Source organism: Drosophila albomicans, chromosome 3 (genome assembly GCF_009650485.2).
Source record: "Drosophila albomicans strain 15112-1751.03 chromosome 3, ASM965048v2, whole genome shotgun sequence".
Lineage (NCBI taxonomy): Eukaryota > Metazoa > Arthropoda > Insecta > Diptera > Drosophilidae > Drosophila > Drosophila albomicans.
In genome coordinates this window covers 52843161-52867441 of record NC_047629.2, presented here as the reverse complement: position 1 = coordinate 52867441, position 24281 = coordinate 52843161, and the positions used below count along the sequence as shown (strand labels likewise).

Genomic DNA, 24281 nt, shown 5'->3' with positions numbered 1-24281 from the left:
ATTGCGGGCACTGCTTATTAATATTTTGCTTTTGGCTTGTTGTTGTTGCTGTTGTTGTTGTTGCTATTGCTGTTGTATTTTCCGATTTCTTGCGGCCAAGCAAACGCCGACAAAGGCGCCTTACCAATCTCCATTCCGCTCTATCTCTTTCGCTCTCCCTCTCTCTCCCCTTCTCTCTTTAGTCTCTGCTCTGTCTGGGGGCTGGCTGGCAGCCAACTACTTGTCGCGACGATTAAATTGTCAGTTTTTATTAATTGCTGCAAATAGTCAAGTGCCGCTGTCGCTGTTGCTGTCGTTGTTGCTGTCGTTGTGGCTGTGGCGCTTGGCGTTTACCACGTTTTTTTTCCTCTCATTTTTCCCATTCATTTTTTATATTAAAATTAAGCATACGCCCCGTGGTGACTTGAATTGATTTGATTTGATTGCAGCTGTGTGTGCGAGTGTGTTTGTGTCTTTGTTAATTATAATGCCATTCGACATATGCATTTCACATTTCATTCTAGCTGCACTCGATTAAAAGTGCATAAATATTTTGTCACTATAAATATTTGCCCGCCAATTTATGGCTGCTAATTATTTTCTATAAGAGAACCGAATGAATTAATTGATTTTAAAATATGATTTTTGAGTTAATTGATTTAAAAATATGGAAACTAATTTATGAGCCTTTTGATTTACCTAGCGATAAACGCGATTGACGAGCGAGTTTATTAAAAATAGTTTATGAGAAAACAAAATTAATTGATTGGCAATAAATTGAAGTGCGATTTAAGAAATGTGCGGGCTTTGCAATTGATGTTTGATTTGCAGTTTTGATTATAGATAAATCTGTATTTTTAACTGGTTATAAATTCATTAAAATAAATCACAACCTTTGAATTTCTAAGAAAAAACTGCTTGGTTTTTGGTTTTATAAGTATTTCTATTTAGCTTCGTTAGTTGTCTCTTACTAAAGTGAATTTTTTATGTAATCATAGATTTGAAATAGAAGTTATTTAAGAAATAATTTTATATGGGAAAAACATTTACCTATTCAGGATATTAGTTACTTTGGATATATCAATATACCAAAGATATCATTAAGTATATTTTTAGTATTTTTGCGGTTTATTAAATTGATATATTTCTGAGCTCTTCGGTATCTTCAATTATTTCAACGTATTACTATATCAATATACTAAAAATAGCATCTAGCAGTATTTTTGTGGTATTTATTTTTGTATTATATGGTATTTTTTAAAATCAGTATTATATCTTTATACTAAAAATAATATTCGGTATATGTTTAGTATTTTTGCGGTATATTAATTTGGTATACTTAAAGAACAATACCGAATTGTATTGCTCTTATTTAAATGTACTATAGCTTTCTTTCTTTTTATTAATAAATATATGTAATTTAGTTCCAAGTACTCTTTTAAGGAATTTAACAATAATTTTCATCGCTTAGCAATAATTTAAAGTTATTTTAAGTTATTCATCAATCATTTGCTTTACATTTTATGACCTCAACTCTTAGCTTTATACACTTCAGTTAGTAAATTCTAAAAAAGAAATTATTAAGTTTCCTTATTGTAATTATTAAAGGAGTTTGTCTCAAATTATCTCACACATGTTCATTTATTTCTTTACTCATTCACTACACTTTAATAAAAATCGCAACATAATCAATAACGACCTTGTCAAATCAAAGAAACCGAACACAACGTGCTTTGCTTTTTCCCGCTCATTGCAACAAGTGTTGCTCTCTCCCCCACTTATTCTCGCTCTTTCTCTCTTTCTCTCTATCTGGCTCTCCCTCTCTTTCTATCCTCCCTTTGGCGGCTTATCGCTTACGTTTAAATAAATATCGGGCCAGGCATAAATAAACTTCCGTTGCCGTTGTTTTTTTTTCGTGGCTTTTGTTGTTAATGTTTGTTGTATTATTGTTGGCAGTTTTTTTTGTTGTTTTTTTATTTGCATGTGTCTTTTAAGCAATTTAATTTTAAAAAGGAAGTGAAATTTAATAAGCTGATCTTAGAACTAAGTGAATCATTACTGAAAACAAACTAAGTTGAGTTAATGTATTACTAAGTTGTAGAAATGTATCTTAATTATAAGAAGTTTTGAAGGATTAATATTGATGAACTTTTGCTGACTCTAAAATTTGTTCCATTGAGTTAAATAATTTAAGATTTAATCGTCGAAATTTATTTAAAATTAAATTACATATGTCAAAAGTAATATAGATGAAGTTTTATAATTTTAAAATTCGTTTCATTGAGTTAAATATTCACATATAATAAATTCATTCACTATAGAATTTAATGCAAAATTAAATTATATATTTTAAGGATTAATATAAATGAAGTTAGATCACTTTAAAGTTCGTTAAATTGACATAAATATTTACATTTAATAAATGGATTCACTATTAAATTTATTTTCAAATTACATTAAATTTTGTAAGAATTAATGTAGATGAAGGTTTTTTGTTCCAAAACTTATTTTATTTACATTTTTCAGTGATTAATACATGAAGATGCCTTTTGATGACTCCAAAAATTCATATTTTTAAATGTTATGTATAAATTGTACATTCATTTAAATGCCAAGTTTCAAATCTATAAACATTTCGAATCCAAACTTAGTTTATCTTCAAAACTGCATTTAAAGCTCAGTTTGTAGTTGGACTCTTAGATTGGTTATTGAATTGTGGTCTTTAGCTAATTGCAGCGTTGATGTTGAGCGTTTAACCCTGCCCAAACTCTGCCCAACTGTATTACCCTACGAAATGCAGCCAGAGCTGATATCCCGCCATCGTTGTGTTGTTGTTTGTTGCTGCCTTCGAGGCATACATAAAATACACCTGTTTGCAGCAATTTAATACTTTGTATGGCAGGGAAATAACGCGATGCTGTTGCGCTGTTGCTGTTGTTGTTGTTGTTGGCTACTGCAATGCCACGCAGGTAATTCGGAAGCAGCCTCAAATGAAGCCGCAAGCAAACTGGCAACAGGCAGCGGGAAGAAGCGGGGAAAAACAACAACAAAAGCCAATGCCGCGGCCCAAAAGATGAAGCCAAGTGCCAGCAGGCAAGCAGGCAGGCAGCGTTATTAGACCGGACCCCGACTCGCTTTGTATCTGTGTATCTGCATCTGTCTGTGTGTGTATCTTTGTATCTGTGGGATGTGCGCACGTCTGGCGACGACGACGACGCTGATCGCTTTTTACTCTGAGCGCGCTAAACCCGTGCCGTTTTTGGCTTTGTACTTTGCCGCCTGGGGTTTTGGTTGGACCGTTGCCTTTGCGGCATGTTGCAAAGCAGATCGCAACCGAGGCAGCCGAAGCAGTTGAGGCAGCAGCAACCAGTTCCCGACGCTTGGCTTCGTAGTAGTATAAAGTATTAAAAGCCAAAGGCACTCGTCGCACTCATTGATCTTAACTTTGAAAACAGTAGCAAAACTTACTACGAGCTAAGAGTTCTCCTCCAGCTGCGGATTGGGACTCAAAAGCCAAGTGGAGCGCACACGAAAGCGGCCTGCACTTTGTTGTTGTTATTGTTGTTGTTGCTGATGAGGGTTTTTTTCGGTTAGCTATACTTAAAATGAGTCTCGTTCTCTGTCGGTCTCTTTTGGCCTTTGTTTTGTTCGTGTTTCGTGTTTCGTGTATTTTCGGAACTCTGTTTTCTGTTTTTTTTTTCTGGCTTTTTGCGCACGCAGGCAAATTTAATCTCATTTTTTAATGCCCTTGCAAAGGATTTTCAAATTGATTTCGATTTCTGCGATATGCTAATGTCGTAAATAAAGCTGTAGGGTTTCTCTTCTTTTTTTTTGTTTCTGTCTCCATCTTCAACGTGTTTTTTTTTGTTTTTCGGTCTCGAACTTAAGTCGGAAGCTATTAATTTTAATTGACGTGCTACTGTTTTTTCTTTTGTGCCTCAGCGGCAACTTTTGATATTTTGTTTCGATGTGAAATACAGTAGTCCCTTTTAATTTGTGTGTGTTTGTGTTTCGAACTCACCTGTCTGCTGTTGTTGTTGTTGTTGTTTTTAATCCATTTATAAGCGAGTGCTGCCATGGCGTTCGCCTTTGCTTTAGCTTCGATTGTGTTGTTTAATATTAGAATTGCAATTGCAATTGTTGTTGATACTTTTGCTTGCCTTTGACTTGGCTTTAATCTTTGTTTTTAGCACTGTTTGATATCAATGCATTTCAATATGTAACACTTCATGTTTGTTTCTGCACATTGTCAGCACTTTAAACACTTTCATATATTTTTGCTATATTCTTGCTTTCGATATATATTTTCTTTATGATATTTATATATATTTTTCTTCGATTATTTGTGTTTTGCTTCACTTGGCCCGTTTCACACGACTGCGATACAAAAGACAGAGAGGAGAAGACACACGTCCGCACACGTCGAATGCTCGAAACGGAATGAAATTTTTACCTTGCCTTCGCCTCGCTCTTTGCCGAGCGTCGTCGACGTCGCAGTCGCCGTCGCTGTCGCAGTCGCTGCTGACGTCGCTTTGCTCACGTGCACTCGTTCTCACTCGCTCTCTTTTACGCTCTGTCGCTCTCTCTCTCTCTCTCTCTCTATGTATTTATGTTTGCTTGGCGCGCTCTTTTCTTGGTCTCCGTTTTTGTTTAGAATACGCAAAATAATAACAAAACTAATAATAAACTGCAAGGCAATGCAATTTGAAAGAATTATGCGATTGCTCTCTCTCTCTCTCTCTGTTGCTCCCTCTGCTGACGGCGACTGCGACGCCGACTGCGCGACAGCTACTTGTTAATAATCGTCTTACGATTATGGCCGCTTTTATCAGCGCCTTTGATCTGCTTAATCGAAAGCCGAAATGGCTTCTGGTTTTCGTTTCGACTTCGACTTTTTCGGCTTCGCCATTTTTTCCTTGCTTTGCTTTTGCATGCGCGTTCGTTGCCTAAGTCTTTTGTTTTGCTCGCACTTTAACTCACATTTAATGCTAATTTAATGTAATTGCAATTTTTTAATGCACTTATGCTTCGTTTTTAAATCCCCCGTTCGTCTTCTCAACTCTCTCATCACATAAATATATATTTTTTTGTTTTTGATTTCTTTTAATGCGCCGCATTTTTGTGTTTTATGATCGCAAGCGCGCATTTCTTGGAATGAGCCGCGGTCCATTCGCGAGTGGCCCTGGAATCATACGCATACAATAATCATGGAAGTGTCTTCTTTTATACATATGTGGGATGGCGGCTTAAACACATAAAATCTCAATAAAGTAGTCAGCAGCGACTTTTATCTAATTGTAAATCTAAAAAAAAAACAAAACCGAAAAAATGAATAAAATACGAAAATACGAAAATACTTTTAATTCCCATACACGAAATTGCCAAGAGAAATCATCAGCAGCAGCTTAAAGGTATTTTATTTTGTGTGTTTGCCTCTTTTGATTTTAATTTTAATTTTAATTTTTTATTTTTCGTTCGATTTATCGACAGCAGTCGTCGGCAGGGACTTTGGCCCTTTTTGGTGGTAGGCATTTTCATTACCATTTCTATACGAAATTCAATTAATGACCGATCATTAAAAGCAACAACAACAACAAATGTAGCTTTGATATTTCGCCGTTGCCGTTTGCTGCTGTTGGTGACGTTGCCGAAATCGAATTATTTCAATCTTTTACGATCTTTCAACGCCGCATACTTGATTTAACTGCCCACAAAGAGAGCGAGAGAGAGAGAGAGAGAGAGAGAGAGAGAGAGAGAGAGATAGGGAGAGGGAGGGAGAGAGCGAATAGGCTGGGCAATAAAAATGTATTTCGCAAAAGGCGACTAAATGGATTTCAGCGCTCGTCCCCAGTTGATAGAGAAATTTGTAGGCCTAAAGACAAACAAGAAACAAGAAAAACAACAACAACAGCAACAACAAGTTGTGCGGCGGCAAAGTTGAAAGTGAGAATTGGAAAGGCGCTGCAATAATTTTGCATTAAGTACAAGTCTCGCGCACTCGAGTTGCGAGTGTACGCAATTATTATGCGGCGACATCTCTGGAGATTATTGGATGCTCTTGCTCTTGCAATCGCAATCGCAGCATTGCTCATACGCAACGTGTGCTGTGTGGATGGCTGCTGCATTGGGGGCAATTAAAACGCCGCTGGACAGCACGCGATGAATGCCCATAAACATTTAACGCGCAATCAGCAGGGAGCTGCAACTGCAACTAGGGCTGCAACTCTCTTGGTTGCAACAATTACAAGACACGATCATCGTTGTGATCATCATCATCATCATGATGAAGAGCGAGTGCTACTTTTGCCGAACATAACAACAAGACGAAACAGATGATCGTTGAGGTTGAGGTTGCCCCCATCGTAAGTGCTGCTGCTGCTGCCGGTAAAGTTGCTGCTGCTGCTGCTGAGCGGGGACATGGACATTTATTTCGCTTAAGCGCACTAACCGGTCGGTGTCTTTGATCCTGGCATTCTATTGTTCCGTTTCAAAGGCCACTATTATGTAAACAATCGGCAGCTTTGATCTTGGCCGCATCAAAGTGTTGCCGCCACCTTTCATCTTTTGCCGCATTGCCCAGCGACGCCAGCAGCAGCGGCAGCAGCAACAACTGATGATGATGATGTTGATGATGATGATGCTGCTGCTGATGTTGCTCATGATGTTGATGAAGCAGCGGTGGCCACTGCGTAGTTGCTGTTGCTTCCACTGAGCTATATAATTTCGCATGCTAGGCCAGAACACCTGGAGCCATCGCATAGTTGTTGCTGTTGTAGATGTTGCTGCTGCTGCTGTTGGCATCATAACTTTCAGCATAATCTTCAAAGTCGCCGTCGCAGTCGCTGCGCTTGACATCAATCGTGCAGCATTTCTCTCTCACTCTCTCTAATCTCTCAACAGATGTGCACAAGTCGCGCTCGATAAGCAATTAAAATTTGTTGAGCACAACTTTATTAACGGGTCACCAGAGAGACAGAGAGAGAGCCAAAGAGAGTTACGGTAACGGCCTTTGATCCTTTGATGCGGCAATCCCGCAGCATTAAATGTTGCCGTCGATGTTGCTGTTGCAGCTGCCAGTGGTTGCTCGTTTTGCAACAACAGCTACAATGTCTGGTGGGAAAAGCAACAGGTGCTACAGATCAACATTCTGTCAAGCGTCCCTCCAGCTTCACATCTCTATCGCTGTCTCGTTTCTCCCTCTTCTCGCTCACTCTTTTGTGCAGCTCTAATTTCAGCAGATTATCATCATAATTGCATTGCTCTTGAACGCAGTTTCTCGCTGGCTGTTGTTGCCATTGCGGCCAATTCAAAAAGGTTGAAAAATCCACAATTTATTGCAATTTCGCTAAGAATATTATTTATGCATAATTAATGTGTCTAATTCGATTTTAAAATACGCTTATGCGCAACTTTGTGTGGCAATTATTATTTATAGAAATGAGTTGATTTCTTTAAATTGAATTTAATTTTAATCACAATTTATTATATGTTAATTTTAGTCAGAGTTCCTGAATGTGAATATTTATAAAATCGCATTTAACTAGGCTTAACAAAAGTTACGACGATTTAATGGTAATGTGCTTACTAAACGGATTTTGGAAACAGTTCTATAAATATTTTGTTGTCTTATAATTGTATATTACATTTTTTAAAATGTTTTTTTTTAGTATGTTTACTCTGTTTAAGTAGAAAAGGTCAAATTATTATATTAAAAATATAGATATAGTACTACATTCACAAAATAACATAGAGTATAACATACCAGATATTGACCCAAATCTACCAAAACCCGTAGTAATTATTCGATTTTGCTCATGCACACGTATTTCTTATATATCTTCAACTTTTTTTTTTTCGATTGTAACCAAATTTTCAGGAATCATACCAACTAAAACGGATAAGCCTCTTTCTGTCGGCTACATTTATCTCATTGAGGTGCTGTGTTATAATTCCCTTCTACCCTGTTGGTAGCGTTTATAATCATTCAAAAAAAGTGCACTTACAATTTTAATTATCTTATCGAAGAATTGTAGAAAATTATAACACTATTATCAACTTTAATCCAGCTAAATTATTAGTCTTAATTTATGTAATTTGTTCTAGAAACTTTGATGAAATAAATAATAGATTAAAAATAAATGGTTAGAAACATACAACTTTTAGCATTACTTAGTTTCCAATATAACCTGTATTAAAATAATAGCAATAATCGTAATTAGTTCACATCTTCATACTATGTATGCCAATGATTTCAAGTAATAGATGAATATTTAGTGTACATTAAATTATTAATTTTTTTTGAGAAATAAATGAAAATAGGTTTATGTTTAATTTAAGAAGGAAATTAAGTTTTAAGGACATTTTTAAGTATATTTTCATGTGCAGTAAGAATGTAGTACTTCATCGATATACCAAATCGGACATTCAGTATATTTTAGTATTTTTTGCCGTATATTATTCGGTCTATTTTAATAATAATACCACACTGTTTCGAGCACACTCAACTGTATCTTTCCTTCTTGTTTCTTAGTATATTTATTATTTATAAGTTTTTATTCATATGAGATGGAAATAGATTAATTAAAAATTGTTGTTGTTGTTGAAATATATGTGAAATACGTTTTGTTAAATTAAGGTAAAGTGAATGGAATTAAATCAAAGCGTAAGTTGGGTTAAACTGCTTTTAATTGAATGATATTTCGAATTATTTGTATGATTCATATTATTATTTTGAAATTTAGAACTATTTATATATTTTATATTTATATATTTTATATATACTATTTTAAAATTGAATACAGCTAAACTTTGAGCAAGTCGGCAGCTCTGTGCATTGGTCAAACGCAAAATTAGCAACGGCAACAACTTGTAGAGTCTGCAGCTAAGCAAGAGGCATGCGGCTAAGAGGCAGTCAGAAGGGGCACGCTGTTGTGTTGTTGTGTTGAGTTTTGGGGCATTTGGGAGTTAGCTTGATTGCGTTGCCTCTCTCTTGCTCTCGTTCCGTTCTCTCTCTCTCTCAGTTTGGGTTGTTGTTGAGTTTTGAGTCTGCTCTCCACGCTCCACGCTCGCTGCGGCTCACTTGGCGGCAAATTGCTGTTGCATGGCCATCGACGACGACGACGACGACGTCGCTGGCGTCGGCAAAACAACAAAGTGGAATCTCTGCATTGGGCACACGCCATTCCCAACATCAAAGTGCGCCGACCGAGGCACAGATTTCTGAGGCTGCCGCCACCGTTGGGGCAGCAGCAGCAGCAGCCAGAGGAACAACAACAACAACAGTTGCTGCTGCTCATTTGTGTTTTGAGGCGCATTGTGCGACGCGCGTGTTAAGTGGACTGTGAATATGAAAGGAAAGTTCGAAGTAAGAAGTAAAAAAAAACCAACTTTTGCCGCCAAATAAATGCAGACAAGGCAGCTCCTGCCAGCAACCAGCAACCAGCAACCACTGTCCACAGTCCAGTCTGTTGTCGTTGCGTCTGTCTCCTTGCATCTCTTGCGTCTCTCTCTGGTTCTTAATCAAGAAACGCATCGGCGGCGTATCACAGTAGCACTTTAAACGTAAATTGCTTTTAACATGGTTATTACAATCTTAACGTTTGTCTGGCCGGCCACGAAGCACTTCAGGCAACAGGTTGCCAGTTGCCAGTTGTTTGTTGTTGTCGGTTGCTGCTTGCAGTTGCCGCTGGCAGCAATAGAAGTCAATGTTGCTGCTGAGTTTTCGTTTCGATTCGTTTCATTTTGTGTGTGTGTGTGTGCCCGTTAGCTTGGCAAACGTTTCGATCATCATCGGTCTTTGTCTCTCGATCCCCTCCTCGGAGATTGTTGTAATTATGATTGCGCGATTATGATTGGATTAGTCGGATTGTCGGTAGCTTTTTGCTTGAAGTTTTCGTCTTAATCGAAATTGTTTTGTGGCGGAAATGAGGCAAATGCCAGGCCAGCTGCTAATTAGTTGACGCGCTCTCTCTCTCTCTGAACTACAGTAAACCAATGAAGAATGAAACACCAAGAATAGCAGGCAACATCAGCAGTAGAAGCAGATCAAAAGGGCAGGCCGCAGGATTAAAGCAACAAACAGCAACCAGCGAGCCTTTTCCTTGCCTGCTTTGGCTGCCTCAACACTGTTGCGGCTCAAAGCGATAATCTTGCATTTAAATATTTCGCTGGAAAACACGCAAAATCCGCTGACTTGTCACACCTTGTGGCCAGGTAAGTTCACACAGCGACAACTGCAACCAAGAGCAGCAGCAACCAACAGCAGCAGCAGTTGCAACAAGCTGTGGCCTTGCAAGTATGTGTGTGTGTGTGTGTAAGTGTGAGTGTCAGGTGATCAAAGTGCGTGCCGCTGATTAAAAAGGGGGAATTTGTCGCCCTTTTATACCCTGTAGTGAGCTGCTGTTGATGGGTGAGTGAAACATGAGAAAGGTAATAAAATAAACAGCCATAAGAAAGGAATGAAATAAGATCAAGATCATATCAATAAATATAAAAAAAATAAATTCAATAAATAAAATAATTAAAATCAATGAATTAAACAATATAAATAAAATATTAGAACAAAATCAATCAAACAAATAAGACAGATGCAATCAAGTGTGTTCGACACAAAACGATAAAAAGTGCGTTATTAATTAAATTATATCCCAAATTAATATACTACAAAAATACTACTAATATACTAAAATCATTATTTGGTATATTAACATAGTATTTCATTCAAAATATACCACAGAGTACAAGATATTCCAGATTGTTAGCCACAGCAACTAAGAGTGCAGTAGGCACTTTTGCCCATAAAAAAGTATTTCTTTAATAACTTCTACAATTTTCAAAAAAAAATATAAATACTATAGTTATTATTGAATGTCGCTCTAGCTTCAAAATTACATTTGTCAATTTTGGTCAATTTTCCGTCCCGAAAGTAAGCATTTTTTAACAAACTTAATCTGCTGCCGAAAACATCTCCATATCTTATAGTCTCTGAAACACAGAAAGACAGACGGACTATATATAAACTTTTAAATTCAATAAAAATTTCGACAAAATGCAATAGTTAAATCTTGTAAATTATGTATTATATATTTAGTTGAATTTATAATTAAATTTAAAATATTATATAATATTATAGCAACCACAAAGGCAAGTTTTATATAGTATGTTATTTTCAAAGATGTTGGGAAATTTTATTTTGTTTATCTCTTACGGTTTTGGCCCATTTTAAGTTATATAAGTTATATAATAAATAATAAGTTGTAGCAAAAATAAATACATATTTCAATTGCGAATTATATATTATGATGTCTTCATAAGTATCTCCTTAAGGAGATTTATTTGGGCCTAACATACTCAATTAATAAATAGATCAATCTTCATTATATTTTAATTAAAACTGTGACTGAAAAATGAACATATAAAAATTAATTCCAACTCTTCTCTGTATATTGAGAATATATTAAGATTATGTAATATAGAGGATACCTAAAATTTGAACCAACTCTTCTCTCAATATATTCTGAATATGTAGAGTAGAGTTGGATCAAATTTTAAACATCTATTTTTTAGTTACAGTTTTTATTATGTTATAATCAAGAATGATCCATTTTTCATGTCATCACGTATTTGTATTATTTGCAGGGTATGCTCCTGTTGATCATTGACTAGCGTAGAGTAGAGTGAGGCAGCTTGTAGCTGCAGCGCAAGTATTTAATTTCAGGTAAATTTGTAAGATAAATAATTGTCGCTTACCTGACGCGTCGCGCTTCAAAGAACTTCATTGTGTTTTGCATATGCAGCGCATCGATGCATTGTAACTTTGGCCAAAAGGACCTTCAAAAGGACCGACTGTAAAAGTGAGTGTGAGTGTGTGTGAGTGTGCGTAGATTATGGACAACTGCAGCAACAGCAACAGCAACAGCAGCAGCAGCGACAGCGACAACGAGCGGCATTGTTATCATCAGTGTGGGCCTTTTGTAATGTCTCACGCTGGGAGCGGATCACAACAGCGGGACATGGACGATCAATAACGCTCGGCCGCATACTTTTGAAGTTGACTGTAAGTCGTCGCTCTGGGCTTGTGCTGCATCAAATTTAGGTGGAACTGCGCATGTATGTGTGTGTGTGTGTATGTGTGTGTGTGTTAGTGTGCCATGCTGTCAAAACACTCAGAATGCGCCACACACGGCGAACATCAGAGTGTGTTTTTATATTTTATTTCACTTTAGCATTGTTGTTTTTTTTTCGTATGATTTTTCGGAGCAGATTGAAACTTCACTCGCTCGTCGCATGATGACGAATCGGAAATGGTTCCACAACAGCATCGATAATCAATAAGCCGAGAAATGTAAGAACTCTTACACGAGCCCAAAAACTGAGACTCAGAGACAGTCACTGAGACTCAGACTCTGACTCTGACTGAGAAGCAATCTCCCACTGAGCGCTCATCAAATTGTGCCAAGATTTACGAGCCCCTTGATTGAGTTTTCTTGTGCTTTGAATACGAGTACGGCAAACTTCAGACAGGACCACACCACAGCACACACTGCACTCCGCACACAGCAGAAAGAAAGAGATCTCTGATCGAAGATATCGCCACCATGGATCCAACATTTTGGTTAACATTGTCTGCCAGCAACAGCCACAGCCACAGTTGAAGTTGAAGTTGCTCAACTCGCTGTCTCAGCTCTGTGGCAACACGCGTTCTTCCTTATAAGATGACAAATTGTCCTCGGATATTTGCAACATCTTGATTGAGTGCTGCTACATGCCGCAGTCGGAGTCACAGTCGAAGAAAACATTGTGGTAGTTTTAGAATATTGCAGCTAAATGAAGATTACGCATCAATCTAGGATTAAATGGCTAAGAAATCTGGAATTAAAAAGAGATATTGGTTTTTTAATAAGATACTTAAATTAAAATAATACTAATAACTTACATACATGTTGCAATTTTCAGGAATTTTTTTGAGTCAAAACTCTTTTGACTTTGTCTTTTCAAGTATGAAAAAATGTTGAAATAAGTGTGACATGGCATAATTAATATCAAATGTTATGAAATGTATGTTTAATATGTAACATATGTACATTAAAATATTAATGTATTAAGGCTAAGAAGAAATAAGTCAATGATATATTTGATACTAAAATTGACAACTTAATATGGAGGTTAATTAAATATCCCATTTATATGTATAGTTAATAAGAATTTAAATAGTCCATAAATGATATTAAGTTCAACTAAAATAGATGTAGGATTAATTCACCACAAAGATTATCAAACAATTTGATTATAGCATTCGGCATACATTTACATTAACATAGAATATTTCTAATCAACTGATTACTCTATTGATTAGAAATGATTTATTTAATTGTATATTCCATTTTTCTACTTGCGTATAAAGAAAATAATTTACACGACAACATAGCAAAAAGCATTATATAATTCATCGCCTGTTGTTAAGAACGTAATCAGCTGAAAACTAAGTTAGAACTAAGTTCTGCAAAAAGAGTTTTAAATATGTCTATGACATTACTCGGGCTGTCTTAGGCTGCGTTATGATAAGGTCCAGGACGATGACGATGCTACCTACAACTACCACGACAAAAGCAACTTCGAAAATGGAAGCAACAACATCCGCTCCGATTTTTAAATTATCTGATGTGTTGAGTGTTGGCGCCATAGACAACAATTTCATTAGGACTCAATCTTCTTTTCAGCTAAGTTTTCTCTTTCTGCAACAATCTTTTATGTTTCCAAATCTATTACGATATTGAGGATTCCCAATCAGAAGATATTATTTATTCACCGTTTTTAGTTAGGTTCTCTTTATTAATATCGAAAACTAAAATAATTGAAACCTTAGAAGGATTCACAAAGTGCAGCTTAAAATGTTTTGAGATCAACATTCATTGAACTCAACATTTACAACATCCATTCACAAACCGCAAATGCTTACTAAAATAATAAAACTGTGTATTTGTTAACCTATTTAGTTGTAAACAATACGTGTACCCCACTTCTCATTGATAATATTTTCGTGGAAAGTTACTCGAAACAGCTGAGTACAGTGAAGAAAACTTGCAACAGCTGCACAAAGTTGCCAAAGACAAACAAAAGTCATATTATATAAGCGCAGTTGTCAGAGGTAAAGAGTCAGTGCATAACAAGATGCGTTTAATAATACTTTTTGGTCTTCTTGGCTGTGTGTTGCTTGTGCAACAGGCTCAATCTCTGGCTACAGGAACTAGTCCCACTAGTCCTACTAGTCCTACCACATCATCTGCAACTACGACAACAACCGCAGCAACAATAACTTCATCTACTTCAGATTCAGGCAGCAGCACTACGCTTAAACGCTATCGTCGATTGATTAAGTCCTTGAGAAAGGAAAATAAAAGACTGAAGAGAATTATTAAACTTTTGAGAAGGCGTCTGCGCAAGCTTAATAAGCAAAATCGAGGATAACTGAATGAAAACACACACACAGACTATTTATTCCATTGTCGTCATAACTGAAATGTATATTATTATTGAAACGTAATATGCCATTGATCTTAATAAAATAAACTACACTTGACATCAATTAAAATGGTTTCCTTTTATCTTTTTTAATACCAATTATTTGCATTTTTTAATATATTTATTTTAAAAAGTTCTCCAATTAACAAGTCGGCAAGCTATAGTCGAGAGTGCTCGACTGTTAAAACTCCGCTAACCACTTTTAATGAAAGGCCTTTTTCTATACTAAATTAGTATACCAAAAATATACTAAAATATAAAAAAAAACTAAATGTGGTATATAGATTACTATTACTCTTTAAATAAACTCTAGAATGCAAAATATAACAGATTGTTAAGCAAAGCAACTCGACAGCATTAGAATTGTAGCCATATAAAATCATATCTTCAATAACGTATACAATATATGTACATATGTATAGAATATATGTATATACATTATAGGGTCGGCGATGAATCCTTTTTCCTGTGACAAACATTTACTGGAGCCATAAAGTTATAGTGGCCTTCTATTTATACACGCTATCAATAGTGTAGAAGGGTATCATAACTTTTTCCCAGCAGATACCAACAATATATGTACTTATATTTATAGTATTTAAATTTCCTAAAATTTTAGAGGTTATTAAGAATGTATGACAAATTTTGACTACTCCAATCAGGTTTCAGCTGCTTTGGCTGACAATCTGGTATTTGTTGACGTATGTGGTATATTCCGAATGTAGTACTTCAACAATATACCAAATAACACTTCCAGTATATTTCAGCATTTTTTCGGTGTATTATTCGGTAGCACTGTTTTATGTTACCGGGCTTCTTCTTACTTCTTCTTACCTGTTGAAAATATAATTATGGTCATTAATTTCCTTTTCTTAATTGTTCGATTCATTTAACAACTGTAGAGATTAATAATTTAAAAACCGCAGCTTCGAATGCATCCGTAGGTAAAATTCAAAATATGACATTGTTTTTTCGACATCTTTCGAAAACGAAATTTAAATACTCAGCCTCTCCTGAAAAGACTACACACTATAACTTCTAGATTTTTATTTGGTACGATTACTGGAAATCTCTTAAATTTTCTGAGGACTCCAGTTGCTAAGCCCCAAAACAAACGAAGTCGCGCCTATAAAGATCCATCCTCTCTAGAAGTCTCAGTTCTTTTGCTTTTGTTTTTGGGTTTGGTGTTGCTGATGCTTATTTAATTTGCGATTGTCATTATTAGCACTAATTTGTAAAAATTCCTTGACTATAAATACTAGTCTAGTTTTAAAAAGTCTAATTTGTGATATTTAAGTAACTTTTATATTTTTCGCTCTATATGTTTTCTTATATGGTTTCGTTTAGCAGCAATTTACTTTAGAAAATCCAGTGTGTCCCATTCAAATGACATTTATCATACATATAAAAACATTAGTTTTTAAATTTATATTACTAAAAAACTACTTTTGTTTTTAATAAATATAAAAAGTTGTATTTAAATAACATTTTTTTTATGTTTCTTTTATATATGTACCTGTTGTATAGGTTCTGTTCTGGTCTCGAAGTCGTCTCGTACGCGTTTAGTTCTCAGTTGAGGTAGGACTTTTGCTGCTGCTGTTGAACGTTAAATGCTGCGCTTGAGCATCAGCATCAGCATCAAGGTAAGTATAGTCTTTCAGGGCAGCGATTATTTCGATAGCAGCCATATGATATAGGGTGCCCATTTAGCCAGGTTGCATTGTTGTTTATGGGATGACAAATTGCGCTGATATCGCAACATGTTGATTGAACGCACACGCGGAAACATTGTAAGCAGTGAGAGAGTGAGGAGGAAGAGGAGAGGAGTTGGTTGTTGCGCTTTTGGGAAGCATTCTCATACCCATAACCATACACGTACCTCCATTCCACATACCCTTCGCTTTGCCTGTTACCCATTCCCAGTGCCCATTCCCAGTGCCTCGTTCCCATTCTTGTTCTGTGCGCGTGCTCATTCGTTTGAGGCTTGAGGCTCGAGGCTGGAGCTCGACTTGCGAGCGCGGGTTTCGTTTCGTTTCGTTTGGTTCTTTACTTTTTTTTTTTTTTTTTACACAATGCAGCGCAGCGGCCGCATGAAAACCCAAAGAAATAAAGAAATAAATAAAACAGGCAACAGCATAAAAAAGAATAAAAAACACAAAAACACAAAGAAGACTCGAGATGCCGACAAAGTAATAAACCAATTAGGACATCAAAGTGTTCAACCGACAGCAGCAGAGGCAGCAGCAGAGGCAGCAACAGCAGCAGCAGCAGCAGTGGCAGCAACATCAGTGGCAGCAGAAACGGAGCTAGAGATCACAGAGATTTGCGCTGATCCGACTTTGATTCTAAGCTACGAAACGCAACCTACATATGTCGCCAGTCTCACCTCAGCCTCAGTCTCAATCCAATCCAAGAGCGAAGAGCGAACCCTCCAGGCGTGCCTCTCATGCATGTCCATGCCACATGCCCATTCCTGCCACAGCTAGGCGAACGTTTGGGTTGCTTTTTTCTTCTTTTACGCATGCGGAAATAAATATGAAACCAGCTGAGAAGGATTAACGGAAATGCGAATGAAAACTGGAAACTGAATCGCAAGACAGCCGAAGCATATCAGGTTGAGTTTAATGAGTTTAAATGGCTTAGTGAATGGTATTGATGCTTTGGATAGAAATAGAACTAACAATCTTCTAATGCTCTCTTGAAGCAACGGGAGTGCGGTAAGTGTAACTAATGGAACAACATTCTAGAGAGTATGGGATATTATTGGATTATATAATAAACATTTCTTAATCGATACTAAGTGAATCGGCACAGTATAGATCACATAATAAATAGTAGGTGAATTTCCTACAAAAATTCTAATGGTTAATTTACAACTCAGTTCATTTTTGAAAGCAATGTTGAATGCTGAATGTTTAGAACTTTCTGAAATATTATAAGTATTTATTTCATAAACATTTCTTAGTCGATAGCACAGTAAATTACATACAGCAATGTTAAAGCTATAACCAACTGTTTATCACAGTTAAAAGCATGATAAATTTATGCAATATTTTAAATTATTTTATATACATTTGTCAATCGTTATCTCAGTCAGTGATTGTAAGGCATGTATGGAATTTATTTAATAAAGATTTGTTAATCGATTCAGTGAATTTCATATAGGAATGAATGTTAAATAAAATAGAAAATCATTCCTCACAGTTAAGAGCCGATTTTAGGCAATATTATAAATAATTTAGTACAAAATGAGATGACAACTGAGTAAAATTAGTACAAAAAAAACTGTATCTGCGCAAAACTTTGAGCATACTGAAGAAGTTTTAAGTATGGCTGAAAGTGTAAGTGAAGAGTCATCATAGTTTAAAGCAAGCTGAATATAATTCATTATTAAAGATTATTTTCATCGATAGTTCAGTCAATTTTCAATAGGTAATGGCTCAGCATAGTTTGGAGTATGCTGATTTTATGGAGTGTTATAGTTTGTTAAATAGACATTTGTTATTCAGTAAGTTATTGAATTTTCACATAGTTGAAACCGTGCTGAAATTATGCAATATTATAGATTATTAAATAAATATTTGCTAATCGCTAACTAAGTAAATTTCCTACAGAAGTGATGTTAGGATTTCTCCTAGTTTTGATAATGCTGAACTTATTTAATATTATAGATTATTTAAAAAGCTTTTGCTAACCGATATTCCTATCAATTCCCTAAAGATTTCTCCTCAATAGGTAGGCTTAAATATGTCACAAATAAATATGTTACACTATTCACTCGTGTTTGTTTCAGAGTTGATCGCTTTACGAGCTCAATATTTGCATTATAAGCTGGCTAATTGATCCATGAATGGGGCCTTATTAAAGGCACGTAAAACAGAGGCTTTTAAATCTGTTTCACATTTCGTTGACTAGCTGGAGTAATGCCAAAAATAGTGGCCTCCTACTATATTATGGAGATGGGTTCGTTATCATTTAAATCATTGCAGAGACTCCCCCGCGCCGATGAACGGCGAAAGGGGGAGAAGGGGGGAGAGAATTGGCTTCATTAAGAATTTAAAATACACACATAATTAAGGCACAACAAATAGCTCTGGCAACAACAGCGTCAACAACTTTGATATGGGGCACAAATATATATAGAGAGATAGAGAGATAGATATATCGAAAAACAACAGTAGCAGGCAGCATTTAGCAGTAGCTACTAAATGAAGGCATAATTAAATCATAAAACGTTGAGCACATCATTAAAATCGTTGAAATTGCTACTCGACTTGAGAGGCGACAACAACAAAACGCATGCCGTGAATTCGATTCGATTTTTCTGTCTTAATATTCAAAATGCATATTTAATAATAATAAAAGACCGACAGCAGCAACAACAACAACAACAGCAACATTTGTTTTGTATATTTATAAAGATTTTTGTTTATTAATTCAAATGGCGCTTTGTCGCTGATTTGATTGGATCATTGGATCAGCATTGGCGGCATCTCGACCACTAAGGCATCATCATCATCATCATCAGCGTCAACGACATCGACATCGACATCGGCATATTTTGTAACGGCAATCCTCCCCAGTCTCCACCTTGGCTCTAGGCACTCCCCTCCCCCCTTCAATCACCCATCACCCATTGAGCACCTTCCTGAGGCTGAGTCTGAGACTGAGACTGTCTGGTTTGCTGACGCAAAAGCCCAAAGCGTCGACGTCGGAAGCGGAGTCGGAGGCTGTGTGGCACGGCACGTGGTAAACGAGATGCACGCTTCAAAGGCGCCGGCCACGGCCCACCTAAAAGTATAAATTGAATACGAAAAGAGCAACAACGACAACAACAACAACGCGAGCTTCGGCCTAAACTGGTTGCAAACGCACATAAACCATTTAAGCCGAAAAGAAATCGCTGCGCTGGCTGGCAACTCTAAAGATACAAAGATATGGCCAAGCGCCCAAAAAGCCAAAATGCTGCTTTCAATGATATTTTGTATATCAGCGTATGCGCCTACATACCCTATAAACACAGCACTTAGGCAGGGTATACCTATTGTTGCACATATGAGGGCAACAGCGAAGATTGAAATTTAAATAGATGTATTTATTAAAGTTTTAAAATTAGCAAACGACCTATATTAATCAATTTATAATCGAGAGGGTTCAATATAATAATTATAATCTGTTTTAAATTTCTTAATTATATATAGATTAACTATTCAAAGTCTTACTTTGACAACACCGTTTTGCATTTCAAAAATAAGCCAAATTATTCGATACAATATAACGTATTGAAGACTTAATACTTTAATAACTAATTGTGTTACGAATATTAAATCTTATATGTAAGACTATTTTCATTTTGTATGTGTTATAAAATTGTAAAATTTATAATTCAATTCTAATTGAATAACATTAAGTACTAATAAATGATATTCAGGAATAAGTCAGCTTACGGCTTACAATGCTAGAGGTTCCCTCCTTTCAGTAGAGTTAACTTTTAGAAGCTATATATAATAAGCAAAGTATAACCTTATCTGAATTTTAGTTGAAGCCATCTTATGTTACTTAATAGATACATATAAGAGTAAAATTAAATTGGAAACGAGCAATATATTTATATTTAATACAGGCAAGAGCCTTAATGTCCATCTGTCCGTATAAAAGCCTACATACATAGATCTCAGAGACTATTAGAGATAGAGATACTATAATGTTTGTTATGTTTGCACGCACATCAAGTTTGTTTCAAATTTTTCCACGCCCACTTCCGCCTCCTCAAATCGAAAAAAATCGAATAAAAATCGTAATTTCAAAGCTAGAGTCTCAAATTTTGGTATAGGCAATATTAACTATAGTATTTATGATTTTTAAAAATTTGCGATCAGTCCAAAATTTTAAAAGTTATTTAAGAAATACTTTTGTATGGGCAAAAACGCCTTTTTACTACGGGTATTAGATACTTTGGCTGACAATATGGTATATTTTGAATGCAGTACTATATCAATATACGAAAGGTACCTTTTGGTATATTTTTAGTATTTCTGCGCTATATTTATCTTGCACACTAGGGTGTTTTTTAAATATAGTACTATATCAATATACTAAATACAGACTTCGGTATATTTTCAGTATTTTTTGGTATATTAATTTTTCACTCTATGGCATATTTTGAATGTACTAAATCAATATACCAAATATATCCTTTGGTAAGTATTTTTTCGGTATATTAATACTGCACTGTTTACCTATCATTCACATTGGGTTGCGGGTATCTCACAGTCGAGTGTGCTCGTCATTCATACTTGTTCTATTTTGAATTCAATTAATATACATATATATTCATACATATATAAACAATCTATTCTTCAAAGGTAAAATGGTATAAAGTAGGCAACACTCTTAGAATCTTAGGGTATCTAGTAGTCAAATAATCCTCTACCAAAGTCGGCATTCTTGTCAGTGTTATTTGCGTCTGTATCTGTGTCTGTATTTGTATCTGTGTCTGTATCGGAGTCTGCGTTGGGTCACCCACTGGTTGAGCGCGGCTGCTGTAAGAGATCGATTTGAATTGGAATTTCAAAGAGGCCGCATTTCATTTCACAAAGTCAAAACAGTTAATTTATATCATGTCGCGACTACTGGTCTTACTGATTTTGCATTTTGTCCGACTGCTTGACTGTTTTTTGGTTGTTCGACTGGCTGCCGCCTGCCGTCTTTCGAAATTGAAATATGAAAATGAAATCAATTTGGCCAAAGAAAACCTGATTAGCAGCAATCACAATCTATGCAGGCGGATTTCTGCTGCTGTTGATTTGCTTGATATTTGTATTTAGTTTTGTTGTTATTGTTTCTATTCGGAATGGGTCCTAAAATTAGTCAGATTATAAATGTACATACACATATGTGCGGTCATAAATTCTGCTTTTGATTTTACGAATCGTTTTTTTTTTTGCCTTCTGTTTGAATCGATAACGAATTAATTTGAAAGATGCAAATTCACATGAATGAAATCGCAAAGAAAACGAAATCACAGCGAACCACACAAATCAAAAATTTCGATATCTGTATCTGTATCTGTCAGATACATTTGCGGGTCCTTTGTAGCTGGTGCGTAACTGAGTAGCGAAGAACAAGGACACGGTGTCAGCAGGTGCAGGTGCACACAAAGTTGCCGCTGAGCTCGGCTAATTTCAAATTACACACTTCATTCGTCTAGGATAAGTAAGGTTCGAAGACGAAGCCAAACGAAGCGAAGCAAAGAGAAGTGAAGTGAAGACTGAGGGGTACACGTCAACAGCGTAACTAAGCCGCTTTCAGAGGCAACCGCAATTGACAGCGCGCCCCCTTTTGCCGGTGCCGCTGTGATCCTGCAGATCAAAGTCGCCGCACCGCCCGCGCGATCATCCGACAACGTTGTCATCGTTAATGTGCGTGCAAGATGAATTTTTTCGGGCATTGGGTGTGGCTTATTGTAAGGCAATTAAACCATAGTGAAGCGTGTCTTTCTTCGATAAGAGATCGTTTGTTGCTAGACAACAGCACGGTGATCTACGAGGACACTTTTAACTATTGTATGTCCATTGGCTTTCATCTGTGCCGCTGTCAAAGGGCGTAGCCATCAGTTCAGGTTCAGTTCAGATTTGAAAGTAGTTTGGAGAGAAATTATTAAAATGAAGGGAAACGAAGGGTTTTAAAAGACATGCAATTTGTTATGCTTAAATATCCTTTTCGAAGTTTAATGTTTGAAATTACTTGTAGCGAAGAAATTGTAGTAGAGTATCAAACAACAATATTTCATGCTTATTAAGACATTTGTTATAACAATTTTGCTAGAAAAGTAACCGACTTTTCCAAATGTTAATTTGAACATGTAATATAACAAACAGCCCAAAAGAATGCTACGCTTTTTGTGGCAGCGAAATTGGTTTCGTTAATTTCTCGGAGTGAACTAAATTCGTTAAGCGCCCGCTGGTTTCGTTAAATGCCGCTGTTAGCTTAGCAGAGTTCGAAACCTCATATGTTCGTCTGCTCGCTAAGCCAAGGGAGTATGCCAGAATGTCCTGGTACAAATTGTATTAGGTCGAAAAGGGAAAAGGAATTGTGTAGTATAAGTTGTATTACAGAATAAAAACAAATTTCCTTAGCCTTAAACTACTTATAAATAACAATAATAGCTAATAACTAAAAACTAAACCAATGCTACATGAAATTTGTATTAAGTGAAAACAAGTCTGCCTAAGAAGACAAGTAGCGAGTGCTAAATTGAAATCATTTTCATTGTAAGCATACTTAACGCTAAGTGCAGTTGATTGCCGCTGTCTGCGAGCAAATACGCTCGAAGTACCTAGTTCAGATTTCACATACTACAAGCGAAGAGTAGTTCATATGCCAGATGAGGCTTTGAGCCTTATTTAGAGGCGCACGAAACGCGGCTAAGCCATATCATTTATCATCGCTGCCATCGCATCGCATCTCATATCTTTATATCGCTCGACCATGTATTATGCTTCAGTGACAACAATAACCACTCGAGAGAGCCAGGCCAAGTCAAATACCGAGCACAACAATCGAATGATGCCTGTGGCGTGTGTTTGGGGTGAGTTCAACTTGAGCTGTGCTTGTAGTACGCATATTTTGTATGTGATTTTTATAAATCTTTTTCGCATTCACACACAGCACAGCACAAGTTTTGTCCAGGGTCACGCCTCAAAGGGCTAAGCAACTCGGCAGCAAATCATGAGCAGAGCAGGATTAGAGAGTTCGACTTCAACTTCGAGTTGGAGAAAAAGCAAATGCGATATTGTGCAAATGAAGTTTAAAGTTCTTTTTTGGGCCCAAAAAGTTTGTCGAACATAGTTTTGTTTGCATGTTGTTTTTAGATGTTTTATTAATGCATTGCATTAATAAATTATGACTGGGCATTGCATTTATCACTTCTTTGTGTTCTGCAACAAACGGACGAACGAGAACGATATCACACATACGCACCGTGCGCACAATTAAATGTCCCCTCTGAGCAAACGGCAACCGTGTGTCGCTTCGAATACTAAATCGAAATTAATTTATAATAATACCGATAATTTGGACAAATTATGGTTGCAATTGCAATAATCCAACAAAATATGTTCCCAGTAGAGTTGTTGCAACATTTCAAATACCCTGGAACAAAGTGATTTTAAAAGAGAGTTTGCACTTTTGTAATTTATAAAGTTCTTTGTTGCTGTTTTTACACAGAAAGCAAAACAACGCTAGAAATTAGGTTCTTCTTTTAAAGGAAGGGAATTCCAATATTTTAAGAAACAAAAATAAAGTTTAATTTTTTTTTTAAGATCCAACAAATTATAATTCAAGATTTTCAATCTACTTTTCGATATAGAATAAAACATTCTTGAAGCAGGGTGCTTTTAATCTTAGCATATACATCATTTTTTAATATTGTTTCAATCTAAAAATCTTTTTTCAAAATTCTTTTTTAAGATCGAAAAATTCTTAATTCAAGATCTACTTTTCTCTCTGTGTGCAGGGTAACTTGCAGTTGAGTTTTTCCTATTTGATTTTACTGCTGTTGCCCCCCTTTTGCAATTGTTGCCAGAATTTATTTGTATTGTCGACCTAGGGAAAACAATTACTCTGGAATGGAGTGCAAATATGCCAGCAGAAATATTTGTTTAAATTTTGCGAGTGCGCTTCTTCGTTAGTTTCCCCAATTCTTGTTGGTGTGTTGCCCACTGTCTCCCCCTTTTTACCTTGCTTCTACTTTTTATACCCGCTACCCATAGCGTAGTAGG

At 36.1% G+C, this 24281-nt stretch overlaps 1 protein-coding gene across 2 annotated transcripts in view; it reads right to left on the bottom strand.

Moving 5' to 3' along the window:
- Positions 1 to 24281, bottom strand: part of LOC117571436 (palmitoleoyl-protein carboxylesterase NOTUM) — a 74513-nt gene that overhangs the window by 8744 nt on the left and 41488 nt on the right. The window contains exon 1 of one of the 2 annotated variants that reach the window (XM_034253580.2): positions 4001 to 4347. The exons of the other annotated variant lie outside the window; for it this stretch is intronic. Coding sequence (XP_034109471.1) covers positions 4001 to 4057 — 57 coding nt within the window. The 5' untranslated portion in view covers positions 4058 to 4347. Of the gene's footprint in view, positions 1 to 4000; positions 4348 to 24281 lie in introns of those variants that run through there. 2 annotated transcript variants of the gene reach the window in all.